This window comes from Urocitellus parryii, chromosome 5, assembly GCF_045843805.1.
Source record: "Urocitellus parryii isolate mUroPar1 chromosome 5, mUroPar1.hap1, whole genome shotgun sequence".
Lineage (NCBI taxonomy): Eukaryota > Metazoa > Chordata > Mammalia > Rodentia > Sciuridae > Urocitellus > Urocitellus parryii.
In genome coordinates, this window is record NC_135535.1 from 86,321,371 (window position 1) to 86,333,776 (window position 12,406).

At 38.7% G+C, this 12,406-nt stretch overlaps 1 protein-coding gene across 8 annotated transcripts in view; it reads left to right on the forward strand.

Moving 5' to 3' along the window:
- Positions 1-12,406, forward strand: part of Bcat1 (branched chain amino acid transaminase 1) — a 61,940-nt gene that overhangs the window by 11,682 nt on the left and 37,852 nt on the right. For 4 of the 8 annotated variants that reach the window (XM_077798815.1, XM_026392361.2, XM_077798818.1 and 1 more), the window contains exons 3-5: positions 759-959; positions 8,072-8,182; positions 10,788-10,907. In XM_077798815.1, coding sequence (XP_077654941.1) covers positions 759-959; positions 8,072-8,182; positions 10,788-10,907 — 432 coding nt within the window. Of the gene's footprint in view, positions 1-758; positions 960-8,071; positions 8,183-10,787; positions 10,908-12,406 lie in introns of those variants that run through there. The other 4 variants (XM_077798817.1, XM_077798820.1, XM_077798821.1 and 1 more) reach the window with 4 other exon arrangements.

Below are 12,406 nucleotides of genomic sequence, written 5' to 3' on the forward strand. Positions count from 1 at the left end.
TGCCTTTTTTTCCACAACTATTATAAAGTTATTGGTGGTCATTTGTACACTTGCGTACTTGGTCATCTGAAATGAGCAAACTGGCTTTGTCGAAAGTTAGTGAAATACTGTGCGAAGTTGTTTCCTACTTCTCTTATGTGTTTTTGAATAGGCCTTTTGTTCACTGCTTCCTTAACACATAACAGAGGATTTACATCCTAGTGTTCATTCTCTTCTTGTCTGTTTTCAAAGTGAAAAACATTTGCTTCACTCTGCTAATTTCTTCTGTTGAGCATCCAGAGGATTTTGAGGGTTTATGCCAAAAATTCTTTGGGGGAGTTAGAGCATAGCCATTGTCAAGAAGAGTTTCCGTTCTTAATGACCATTTCATTTAACAAGTCATTGTGACCATTGTCATTTGTATTATGGAAGACACCCCTTTCTTCTTTCCCAAATGCTCAACTGTGGTGGGAGTAATGAAGAGATGTCTTCTCCTTTTTGCAATATTTTACCTCATCTGCTATTTTTGTCCCTGTACAAAGTATTACTGAAGTTTTTTTGTTCTGATATTCTACTAGGCAGTGTACATTGCAGAGTTTCTGAACAATCAACTGAATTCTGAACACAAGTAGGGTCTATTTGGCTCACATAGTGTTAAATTTCTGTGTTTTAGTTGTCCATAATTAAAATTCAAGTGATTTTGCTCTATACCCTCAGTATCACCTCGCTGGTAGATATTCAGATACTTAACTTGAATGTTGCTGATTTTTATCCCCCAGGCTAAAGATCTAATAATCACACCAGCCACCATCTTGAAGGAAAAACCAGATCCCAATACTCTGGTTTTTGGAACTGTGTTTACGGATCACATGTTGACAGTGGAGTGGTCCTCTGAGTTTGGATGGGAGAAACCTCACATCAAGCCTTTTCAAAACCTGTCACTGCATCCTGGATCATCGACTTTGCATTATGCAGTAGAAGTAAGTATATGGGAATTGATGATGGTGATGTGCTTATACTTCACTATGGAAGTCAAGTAGCTCCCCTGCTAAAATAGCTTTTGGGTATTTTAGGTTTTATCCTATATACTAGAGGGAGTTATAAATGTCACTAAATTTTTTCCCATAGACAATTGAATTGAGGATAAGTCCTAAGATTTTTTTTTCAGATAATCTTGAACTTCCTATGATGTCAATTAAAAAAAAAAAACAAAAACCACTTAGAACAAATAGAAAGGATAGTTGGTTGGAAAATTAGTGAACAAAAATCCCATACTCTTGATCTTTTATTAAATCACTTGTCTTTTCTGATCTTGGAATGATTGAGAAGGGGTTATTAAGTACATTATTATAATTAGATTTTAGTGCTAATTGCATGCTTTTATGACTAGCAGCAACATATAGTTATGTACATTAAGGGACATGTAATTAAATTTTCTCCTTTAAGCATGAGTTGATGAGTTGGAGTAATCATAGGCATAAGAGTTTAATGAATTTTTTCACTAGTCCTCCTGAGGAGACACAGTTAACTAGATACTTGCAATTCTGTTGACTCTACATTTCATTTTATTCCCTTTTAATGTGTTGGACATCTTTCCCAAAATATTGAGGGTGCTGAAAATAGATAATGGTCTACCTATTAAGGGAGTAAAAGATAATAATAGTGAAATACTAATAGCTGTAATGATAACTATTTTGTGCATTGAGTTCCTTCATTGTGTCCTGTATTATGTACCTTATATCCATCATTCATCTCCTCTAATTATCTTAAGCAGCATATGGTTAAACATTCAGGTTCTGGAGTCAGACTTTCTGGGCCCAAAATCTGTTTTAGTTGCTTCCTTGGGAGTTCTTCAACTTGGGAAATTTAATCATTTGTGCCTTTCATATTTTTATCTATAAAATTAAGATAGTGTTGATATCTACATCACAGTGTTCTTCTAAGTATAAAATAAGATAATTAATTCATGCATGTAACACCATACCTGGTGCACCCTGAGCTCCCAGCTGTTAGCTATGGTAACCCCTGATTCGGGAGCATCATCTACCATAGAAGCTGACTGAGAAGAAGTTGTTTCTCGCCCACTATTATGTAGTGAAGATGGAGCCAGGATTCAATCCTATTACTCTTGGAGCTTACTCATGATCCTAAGTGTATGCACTCAAAAGACTAGGAGGTTTATTTTCATTAACTTGTTCAGAATTAGAAAATCAAATAATTTTGGGAACATATACACTATCCATATATATCCACAAAATGTAAAATTTAGGATTCTTAAGTTCCATTCCCAGCTCTCTCTTTTAGCTGTATCAACTTGGTGAGTTCTTCTGTAAATCATGCCAAGCCCTTGCCATGTCAGAGCCTATAATGAAGAACAATTGAAATTGCTTTTAATTGAAAAGAAGGTATTTGGTAGTATGGTCAAACTAGAACACTGCTCCTCAAACTCGGCACGGTCCCACCTCCAAGTTTCTGATTGCTAACAAGTGTTGAGGTCACCTTAATTCTATTGCTTTAGGAACCGCATTTTTGAGACTGGCTTACAGGAAGTAAATTAGAAGGGATTATACCATTTTGGAAAGATTTTGGTGGTCATTGGTTTTTGAAAGCTCTTTGGAAATCTACTTAGATGAGTTGAAATGCTAGCTTGATTAGTTTTTCCAATTTGGAGTCCTGTGAGCTGATAGTTAAAAAAAAAAAAAAAAAAAAAAATCTCAAGGCTAGGGCTGTAGCTCAGTGATAAGAGTGCTTACCTAACCTGTGTGAGGCACTGGATTTCATCTCCAGCGTTGCAAACAAAATAAAACAGGGACTCAAAATACTGTTATCCTTTCTTGTAAAAACCAAAGTCTTTGGATTATTAGGGTTCTACTTATAAAAAAATTAAAAAGGTTTTCTTTAAGAGCTGGATTGTGTAATGTATAGTTATCGACTTTGCCTAACAAAATGAATGACTTATTAATTATCTTCCATGTTTCTGGGTGTTGTGTAGTATGATTAAGTAGTTTATTTTAGGGGGTCTCTTACGTGGATGGGTCAGTGGATGGGTTGGTGTCAGCTCAAAGGCTTCTGAAGTCACATGACCTGGCACCCACGTGGGGACTGAAAAGCTGGGGCGCTTTCAGTATCACTTTTTCTCTATGTCATTTCTTGCTTGGTGGCTTCAGGGTAGTCAGGTAGCTTAGATGGTGGCCTCAGAGTCCAGAGCTGTGTGTATTAAGACTGAGGCTAGTTGAGAGCTCCACTGTTTTCTACATTCTAGCCTCAGAAGCACATAGCATTATTTCTGCAGTATTCTATTAGTCAGGATAGTCACAGAGGACTGCTGGAGTTCAAAAGAAGGGAACAAATGCCCCACCTCTTGATGAGGAATGTCAAAGATCTGAAAGAGCATATGGAAATATTGTTTGGCCATTTTTGGAACATATAGACTGTGATATGTAGAGTGAGTGCCGCAGTCTGGCTGGGCACAAATCACTGAGCTGCCACAAAGCACTTGTCAAACAGGAAGCTTTATTGCCCGAACTCCACCAGCACTCCATGCACACTCCCCGGGAACTCTTCCCCTCTTTCCACTGTGCTCCTCTCTCTCTCTCTCTCTCTCTCTCTCTCTGAACCACCGAGAACTCAGCAGGAACTCCAAAGTGGCTGGCGCCCGAGGCAGCAGGAACCATCCTATTCCTGGCCCTATTCCCCCCCACCCCCAGCCACCCTATTGCTGGACAGCAGGGGTCCATATACAACTCAATACACAGCCTGTCCCAATCCAGCATCATCCAGTCACAGCAATTATAACTTAATTATCATCATCTTAATGGCTCACTGGCATCACCTCTTAACCACTCCTTCTGGCGCCATCCAGACTTGGCTGTGGCTCTCAGCCAGTGAGGAATGGGGGAGACATTGATATGCATTTGGCTTTCCCTTTGAGTGACAGATCAGACTTTTAAGGTGTCACAGGTTAGATATTATGTCAGTGTCATAGGAATTCAGGAAGCATAAAAAGTATAGGGTCCCTGGATTTTCTTACCAGGAACATTCATTTCATTCCCTGTTCACTTGTTCAATGAATGTTGAGTGTCTACCAAGTGCCCAGGACTTGTGATTTCTGTTAATATATGAAAGTATTTTTAAGTAGATAAACATGTGACGACTTCAAATAGTGGAAAGATATGTGAATTGTGAGTAGGGAACATAAAAGGAAATGAAAAGTTGATATCAGAGACTACATTTCCAGGTTTAAATATATATTTAGTGAAACAAAGCATAATTGTAAAAAAACAAAACAAAATAAAACAAAAGGATAAGACATATATGTACTATGTAGTATGTATTTAATGAATACTAAAAAATGAATGCTTATAATAGTTACCATGCAGGTAATGAAACAGAACACTTGAGATTACAGAAGCCCTCTATGTCCCATCCTGATTATAGACCTTGTCTCTTTCTTTTAGCACATTACCCTTGCTTTTGTGCTAACCTTGCTTTGCTTTTTTGTATGGAGTGTGTGGATCTCTAATACTATAGTTTTGCTTCTTTTTGAAATTTCTGTAAGTGGAATAACATTCTGGGTGCGTTTGCATGTACCTTATTATTTGAGTTCAGTGTTAAACGATCTATCCAATCAGATCCAGCCCTAACATATGTGGGGCATGGGACATAAATATGCACACAGGAAGCCCATGATCTGTCCTGTCCATGTCTTCCCATCCTGGCTCCATCCTATATTGCAAGTGCCACAGCATGCATACATACATGCCCTCACCACCCACCTGCAGTGACCTGTGGCCATTCCTAGGACTTAGGCATGGGCACACCAGTGGTGCCATCTGGTTTTGAGGAACCTATTTAATTCCTAAAGATATGATCAGGGCTATTTGGGCAGAGTTTCGGGGAACTCTTGGAGCCTGGAGTAGAAGGGAGGCTTGAGGTCCAGGTGAGCATGTCCTTTTGGCACTTCTGACCACTTGCTCCAGGGAGAAGGTCATAACTGGAACATGGTAGGAGCAAGAGCCCTCTAAAGTGTGGGGCTCAGGGTAGAGGCCCTGGTTACCTGGATCTAAGGGTGGTAGGTACTGCATTCACATGTCTCGGCAGTAGTAGTTTTATGTTATGCGAAAATATGCAGCCTTGGTGATGGGCTTTGTTGTTTCCTTCTGCAACATTATTGTGTGTGAAATGCTGGTACACTTGGGAGAGTTTCTCTAAGTTGCAGTTCTCAAAATATGGTCCAGACTCCCTAGGTTCCCCTGAAACCCTTTCAGAGATAACTAAGAATAAAACTCTTTTTGTAATAGTTAGGCATTACTTTTGTTTTTCATTGTATTAGCATTTGCACTAAGGAAAGCTTCCTTGTCCAACATCTGCTAGTTGGTCTACCCATCACAATTATAAAAAGAATGCCAGTTTTACTGCAGAATGTTTTTGGGGAATGTGTGATAAATAGCAACTTTATGTAAAGTACTTCTGTATCCTAAAGTACTATGTGTCTCAAGGAAAAGCGATTGTGTAATTCTCTTGAGCTTCTGAGTAAGTCTGGTTGCTTTTTTCATCTAACACCATTTTTCTTGAAAGAACAAAGTATGATTACTCAGATTTGGGCGTTTGTCAGACGTTTTCTCGTAAATGAGTGAACGTGTCACTTTAAGCAAAGCAATGGAAAGAATGTCTCAGCAATAATGAAATTCTTACTCAAATGAAAACTAGAAATTTGGAATTTTCTTTCACTTAACCATTTTCGTGGCTTAAAGAGCTTTCTGATGTTAGGGGTGATATAGGAAGTATGAAGAGGTGTTAGTCTTTGGTAGATATGCATAGCTCAGTGAGCCAGTTTTCCCAAATGATCATTGCATGACATTTCAAATTTGTACATGGATAAAGATATATTCCCAGAGCCAGAGAGCGTAGGGATGGCATGTTGATGTGTCAGTATAATTAATCTGAACTTGTCCCCAGACTTCTGGTTTTAGTCTTTTCTGGTGAGAGTGGACTCCAAGATTCTTTTCTTGAGAGAACCTTGCAGGGCAGAAAGGAGGCAGTGGTCACATTGCTACAGGAGCACACCTTCTCCCAGTTATTCAGGCAAACGCTACTCTAGGAGGAGCTGGAAAGGGGTTTTACACATGTGGTTAAAGTCTCTAATCAGTTGATTTAATGGTAAGCAAAAGAGAGATTGTTGTGGGTGAGCCTGACCTGGGGACTTCCCTGAGGAGAGACTCAACAGCAGTGGCCATCGCACTCACTTTTTGATCTATCTTCTTTGGATTGCCAAGTGCAGATAAGCTGCTGTGCAGCAAATCTCAAAACATATGTCTCCTAACTGAAATTTTCATCCTTTGCCCAATATCTGCCAATCCCCCCTCATGTGGTAGCCACAGTTCCATAGTTCTAATATTTACATTTATGAGTTTGCCTTTTCTAGATTTCACATAAATGAGATAACAGAGTCTTTCTGTGCTTGGCTTGTTTTGCTTAGCATAATGTCCTCCAGATTCATCCACATTGACAAAATGGCAGAATTCCCTTCCCCTTAAAGCCCAGTATTCTTCCATTGTGCCTACAAATCATGTTTTCTTTGTTCATTCATCTGTTGGTGGACACTTAGGTTGGTTCTGTGTTATGGTATTTAAAATAGTGCGGCGATGAACATGGGAATGCAGATACATCTTTAACGTGTTTATTTGAATTCCTCTGGATATGTAGACCGTAGGTAGTTCTATGTTTGTTTTTTTTGAGGAATATCTCTAGTGTTTTCCACAATGGCTACATAATTTACATTCCTATCAACAATGTACAAGAGTTTTCTTTCTCTAAATTCTTGGCAGGTACTTGTTATCTTCTTTGTCTTTTGATTATAGCCTTTTTAGGTGTGTACAATTTAAAAGTTGTGAAGTAAAGGGAAACTCAGGAAGTTATCTCTGTCCTTAGTAAAGCTTCTTGCCTTAAAGTCTGGTTTCTCTTATATTCAGTAACATGACCTCATCAGGCTTTATTTTAGAAAGGATTTGCATGATAAGCCTTTTTTGTTTGTTTGTTTCAGAACTTATCTGCTGAGTCTAGTCTGAAAACTTACCTTTTAACTGAAGCTTTAGTCCTATTATATTTTAGAAATTAATAATAGGTTGTACTTAAAAGCAGTGTCAAAAGTCATGCTTTTAAATTGAGTTGCCTTTTTTTCTTATTCAGAGTTTGGACTACACATCTCTAAAGGCCCTACTTTTCATTTTCCATTGATTTTTTTTTTTTTTCTTTCTAGTAACAGGTACCTTGTTTTTTAAAGTGTGGGTATTTTCTGGTTATAGTTTTGGCATTGATTTCTGGCCTATCTTGTGTTTGAAAAACATGTGAAACAAACATGTTTTCTGCAGGTGATACCTGTAGGGTCCTGATGTACATTAGGATTAGGTGAGTTTGTTTTCCTTGTTCAGATCTTCCATATCTTTATTGAGTTTTTATCTGTTTGTTCTAATGATTACATAGAGAGCTTCTGTTAAATTTTCCTCTAAAATTATTGATCTGTTTTTTTCCTCTGTATTTATCAGTGTATGTATATATTTCAAAATCCTCTCATATCTCTGCTTAGTTGTTGGACTGGGCCAGCTGGGGAAGCCTTAACATAGCAGAGCTTCCTGGTTTCTGTGATTTGGGGAACTGAACCAGCTCTAGTCACATAGATGATTTACAATCTGGACTTCAAATGAACCAGTTTAGATGAAAGGACACGTGGATACATTTGAGAAGGCTGAGTAGCTTAGAGCTTGTCGTTTCTCTCAATCTTCATGGTCCAGACAGTTAATCTTGTTCTGTGATTGACAACACTGTCTGTCTACTGTGTGCCATTTAGTAATATAACCCCTGCTAGGGCAACAGCAATCCGAATTCCCACCTTATTCTGTTAATAAAAGGACTTCCTTTTTTTCCCAGTCATTATACCCAATGCTGTTGACTCCTATCTTTCCTAGATGTAATCCTCTCCAGTAGAGGCCAATGTCAACAGCTTTACGTGGTGAATGATTGAATGATACCTTTTGAACACAGGAGTGATTTTCATTCAGAAACCTTATAAGATATATTTCTCTTTTATCCTCAGTTATTTGAAGGTTTAAAGGCATTTCGAGGAGTAGATAATAAAATTCGACTGTTTCGGCCAGAACTCAACATGGAGAGAATGTGTAAGTCTGCTGTGAGAGCCACTTTGCCGGTACGTAAATTTAGAAGTGTTTTTTAACTCCATGGGTCACTTGAGTTTAATCACCACGCAAAATCATTTCTGCATGATTATGTGAATGTTCATTACAAATCATATGAACGTTGAAGTTATTTATGATTAATCATTGAGGTAGAAATATAAGGACATAGGCAATACCGTTTGATGAGGTCACAATATTTCTGCTTCTTTATGAAGGGCTGTGGGGGATTAATATGTATATATGAAAGATGAAAGGATAAGGAAGAAAAACATGTTTTAAGCTAAAATAAAATTTAAAGACCACATGAAATTATGGTATTGAAAATGGAAAATACAGAATGCAGCAGTTATTTGGATGATGTTTGACCTAACTGCTTTAGACACCAGCAAATATGCAGTGATGTAACTCATTATATTATTCCAAGTTTTGTTTTAGAGAAAAGAAAACAAGAATATCAAATCAAAAATGGTTTCTCATGGCCCTTGTATCCTGGCCAAAATATTGTCATGGAGCAGAGTTTATTTTAAAATGCATTCAGTTTAGACCCTAAGGTACACATAAAGTAGGAGGTGACAGATGGCTTCCGTGACCAGGTTGCTTTTCTGAACTGAAAGAAGCCCCCCTCCTTGACACATCTGCAGGTCTAACCTGGAGAGCTGGGCCCAGGCTGTGTGCAGAGGAAGTCTGAGGACAGTGAAAGCCAAGTAGCCCCTCTTTTTGCACCAGGCCTTTGCTACCTCTGCTTGGTTATATAACCCTGGCTGTCCTCACCTCCTTTGGAAGCCACAGTATGGTAGCACCAAGAAATTTAAAGTACAGTCTTGGACTAGATCCTAGTTTTGTTCTTCTTCCCATTACAGCTAGGTCACTGGGAGGAAAAGGGTAGTATCATTCTCTGCCGCCAATGGTGTTATGTGGCTTCACTTTTCCATATCTGTCAATCATAACAATAAGCCATTGTCAAGAAGATCTTTATAGTAAAATTTAGGGTAGCACCTTTGTACAGAGAAGAAAACTCAGGCCCAGAGAGTTTGAGTGACTTGACCAGTGTCACACAACAGGACAGGGAAAAACATTAGATCCAGTTTTTTTGACTCCTAGTCAGATTTTCTTTTCACTAAATTCACTACATTTTATCTCTAGAGAGCAGTATCTGAGATCTAAGCAGGTGATACATCTCCGTGATGGGAACTCAGTTTTTGTAACATTGTTACACCGTGATTGTTGTTCAAAATTAGTGTTTAAATAGGCAAATCCTAGTGTCATGATACTTATTTCTGATGGGTTTCCACCATGGGTAACCCATCATCTCTCGGAAAGCATGTTTCTCTGCCCCGCAGTGGAGTAACTCCTTAATTGTTTTACAAACTGTCACCCATCTGGGATATGAAAAACCCTTTCTCCTTGGAAATAAGTGCTCTTTGCCTTTGCCCAGTTTTCCTGTTGGATCGTCTGTCTCTTTCTGATGTTCAGGATAGCTGGACCCATTTTGACTATAATCCTTTGTTGGAAATGTTACCAATTTCATCAATTATGTCGTTTTTTTTTTTTAATCCTTTGAAGATCAAAGGTCCTTAAAATTTTAAATAGGTATATTTACTTGATTTTTTTTTCCTTAATGATTTGTATTTACATTTCTTTCACTCTTTTTTTTTTTTTTTTGTACCAGGAATTGAACCTGGGGTGCTTCACCACTGAACCACATCCCCGGCTCTTTTGTATCTTTTATTTTGGGACAAGGTTTCACTAAGTTGTTAAGGGCCTCACTGCTGCCCTCCAACTTAGGATCCTCTTGCCTCAGCCTCCTGAGTCACTGGTACTATAGGCATGTGCCACCAAGCCTGGCTACTTTTCATCTCTTAGTTAAAAATATTTACTTTTCTTTCTTTTATAGTTTTATTTTATTCGTTTATTTTTATGTGGTGCTGAGGGTTGATCCCAGGGCTACACATGTGCTAGGCAAGTGCTCTACCACTAAGCCACAACCCCAGCCCAAATAGTTACTTTTCATAAGGTCATAGAGATTCTCTATTTTTAAATAAAAGTCTTAATATTTTGTCACACACTTAAGTATAAAATCCCATTAGAGTGAATTTAAGGGTAAGGAAAAGACAGAGAGCTAATCTTTTTATATTTTATTTTTTTCATGTCAGGGATTGAATCCACAGGCCCTTAAGCACTGAGCCACATCCCCAGAGGTATCTCACAAAGTTGCTTAGGACCTTGCCTTTGCTGAGACTGGCTTTGAACTTGCCATCCTCCTGCCTCAGCCTCCCAAGCCACTGGGATTATAGGTTGCACCACTGGGCCCAATGGGATGTAATTTCTTATCTTTCCTATATGAATAGTTAATTCAACCATGTTTTTTGGGGAAAAATATTACAGAAAAATATTTTTTTGTTTGGGTTTGTTATGATTACTTTTTATTTTGTTATTTTGTTTTTGTGAATAAAGACAATTACATTTCTTTAGAGCTAATTAGGACAGTAATCTTGAAAAACAGATTCAAGTAGTCCTGAAAATATATTCCTGTACTACCTTTCGGAGTGCCCATGAGGACTATTTCTCTTTGGCATGTTGGGAGAAGGCCATTCATTGGGTTTTTCATTCTTTCAGGTGTTTGACAAGGAAGAGCTTCTGGAGTGTATTCAGCAGCTTGTGCAGTTGGATCAAGAATGGGTGCCCTACTCCACCTCTGCCAGTCTCTACATTCGTCCCACATTTATTGGAACTGAGGTACAGGTTGACTTCCTGTTTGGGAGTATTTGGGTGGGCAAGTTAGCATCAATTGTTCTTGCTGGAAATCTTCAGTCCTTAGCTTGAAAAAGCACCTATAATGGCTCCTTTCTCCCGATGGTCAAGACGAGATAGCAGACATTTTCTGTGAAAGGTCAGTAAACAGTTCAGGCGCTGGGAGCCATGTGGCTTCTGTCACAATTACTCCACTCTCATTGAAGTACTAAAACAGCCATAGACAAAACACAAATCAGCCAGTGAATGAGAAAAGAGCAATGTTGTTTGCCCTCCCCCATCAAGACCAATCATCATTTCTCAAGTGCATGAGTGTGATGTCTGCCAGCATGGCGGCATTGCTCTAAGGTGGTGTAGCGGTGCTGGTTCAGAAATTTGGAGAGGGAGAGCTCCTAATGTTTATTTTTATTTTCCTGAAGTCTTTGGATTTCTTGGTAAGGACTCAGAATAGGAGGTCCTCTTCCAAATAGAAAATGCTGAAAATAGAGTTCACAAGGAGCTGGAATGGCAGGATTGAACAATGCGGCCTTAAGATCACTTGATAAGTCACAGTCTTCCATGTTCCATGGGGTTTATGGTGGCTTCTGTCATCTCACTGTCTTCACAGAGTGATTGTAGGCACACTTCTGTCAGTTATGTGATTTCGCCCTAAAAGGGCAAAAAGACTAAAAAGTCTTTTCTGCTGCTGGTCTTCATGTTTTTCTTTCATATTGTTTTCATGTTTAGATTAGCTGATTAACTAGGCCTTATGTCCCAAAGGCATTTGGATTTCTTCCAATGAGCGTGTGTGTGTGTGTGTGTGTGTGTGTGTGATTCATTAGGAGATATAGGGACTAGGGGTGTAGCTCAGTGGTAGAGTGCTTGCCTGGCATGTGCAAGGCCCTGGGTTCCATCCCCTGCACCATCAAAAAAGAGGCACCCGTAGAGAGGGGAGAGGAGAGCCTCCTAGTTGATCAGATGTGTCCAATTGTATTCTCTGGTGTGGCAGTCACTTTTTTGATAGAATACTCAGTATTCCACAATAGACACGTAAGGGTCCCAGTCAAGACATAAATAATCAAAATCTGTGGAGACCCTGTAATTTGACACACTCTGCAATTCTTCTTAACCACTTTCAAGAGTGTCACTATCTCAGATCTTGTTAAGGCATCACATGCCTATGTATCTGGTGGTCTTAAAGCTTTATTTACTCTAAAGATTGCAAGCTGGCAGCAAGGTGGAAATATTTATAAGTTGAGAGCTGACCTTCATTGAGAGGAGGGTGTTAAGTTCACGCTCATGGGCCATGATGTGACAGTCCTGTATTACTTATCACTTCTCATGCTCAGTAAGATTCAGTAGCTACCATGTACATGCTCTGTTGGTAACTTATAAATTTCATTGTATTTGCAAAGGGCGCTTCACATCTTTACATTCTTTATAATTAACTTTTAATTGTCTTCACAGGTATGTACCTTTTATACCAATGTTTTTGTGAAATTTTT